Raw genomic sequence first — 1203 nt, 5'->3', positions numbered from 1 at the left:
CTCATAAAATGAGTTTACATGTGAACTAGTCCTCAGCATCTGAGTCACCAGAGCAGCTCATTATACTCAGATTTACTGCTACCCCAAAGCTGATGAGATAGACACGTTTATACACATTGTCCAAATGAAATGTATAAAATATTTGTATTTAAAAATTAATAACATATTGACTATAGACATTTCATAACTTTTTCAGATATTAAATTCTGTAACTTTTCCAGAAAATGAGAGAGAGAGAGAGAGAGAGAGAGAGAGAAAGAGAGAGGAATTGATAATTGAGAGATGATAGACAGATCTAGAGAGGGAGAGTTAATGGAGAGATGGATGGAGGTAGAGGGACGAACAGAGATAGTGACATATAGGAGCAAACAGGGTGAAAGATCTATAAAGGAATGAATAGAGAGATGGATGAACAGATAGAGAGACAGAGGAAAATATCCACAAAGGGAAAGATAGACAGAGGACAGAGACAGAATAACAAGAGAAATAGAGCGGGATAGATGGAGTAAAGACAGATAGGGGGACAGAAGGAAAGATCAAAAGAGAGAGAGATAGAGTAACAAACTGATTGATAGAAGGCTACATCTAAAGAGATAAGAGGAGGAAACAGGGATATGGTGTTAGATATACAGAGATAGATGTGTAAACACTGAGATTGAGTGTTACTACTACTACTACATCTATAGAGGGAGCGCAGCTGGGCGCCCGGGACTCATCTACTATTGTTTTGCTCCAACTGCTCTGTTTCAAATATCTCAGTTCATAAAGCAGACTGAAGCAGTCTGGCCGGCAGCATGAGTGAGCGGCGCGCGGACTGCGTGTGAGTGTGAATGTGCGTGTGTGCTTAAGAGAAAGAGTTTCTCACCTGGAATAAGAAAGAGCTCCAGCTCTGCTCCATCATCGCGTCTCACTCACAGAAACAAAGCGCTCAACATGGCAGAGCGAGACTTCCGCCACCCCGCGGACCGTACCACTCGCGGGACGGGGGAATACAACAGCAGTCTGAATTGTTTAATCAATAAAACACCGTTCAGTTCTACATTATGGTAATATATGAACATATCTATAAATACTTTTCGGTATAAGGCACTCTGTTTATGCTCTCGGGGGCGAATGTCATGAAGTTCTGAATTTAGTGGTTTTCAGAACACCCCTGTTTTTCATCTCCATCTCGATAAACTCTCGGGACGCTCCAAAAAACAG

General features: G+C 41.6%; 1 protein-coding gene across 2 annotated transcripts in view; it reads right to left on the bottom strand.

The window, feature by feature from the left end:
* Positions 1-931, bottom strand: part of vezf1a (vascular endothelial zinc finger 1a) — an 18601-nt gene extending 17670 nt beyond the window's left edge. For both annotated transcript variants that reach the window (XM_084104794.1, XM_084104795.1), the window contains exon 1: positions 866-931. In XM_084104794.1, the coding sequence (XP_083960920.1) occupies positions 866-901 (36 nt within the window). In that variant the 5' untranslated portion in view covers positions 902-931. The remainder of the gene's footprint in view (positions 1-865) is intronic.
* Positions 932-1203: the final 272 nt, after the last annotated feature.

Source organism: Abramis brama, assembly GCF_963993115.1.
Source record: "Abramis brama genome assembly, chromosome: 25".
Taxonomy (NCBI): domain Eukaryota; kingdom Metazoa; phylum Chordata; class Actinopteri; order Cypriniformes; family Leuciscidae; genus Abramis; species Abramis brama.
The sequence above is the reverse complement of the archived record's forward strand: the minus strand, read 5'-3'. Positions and strand labels throughout refer to the sequence as shown.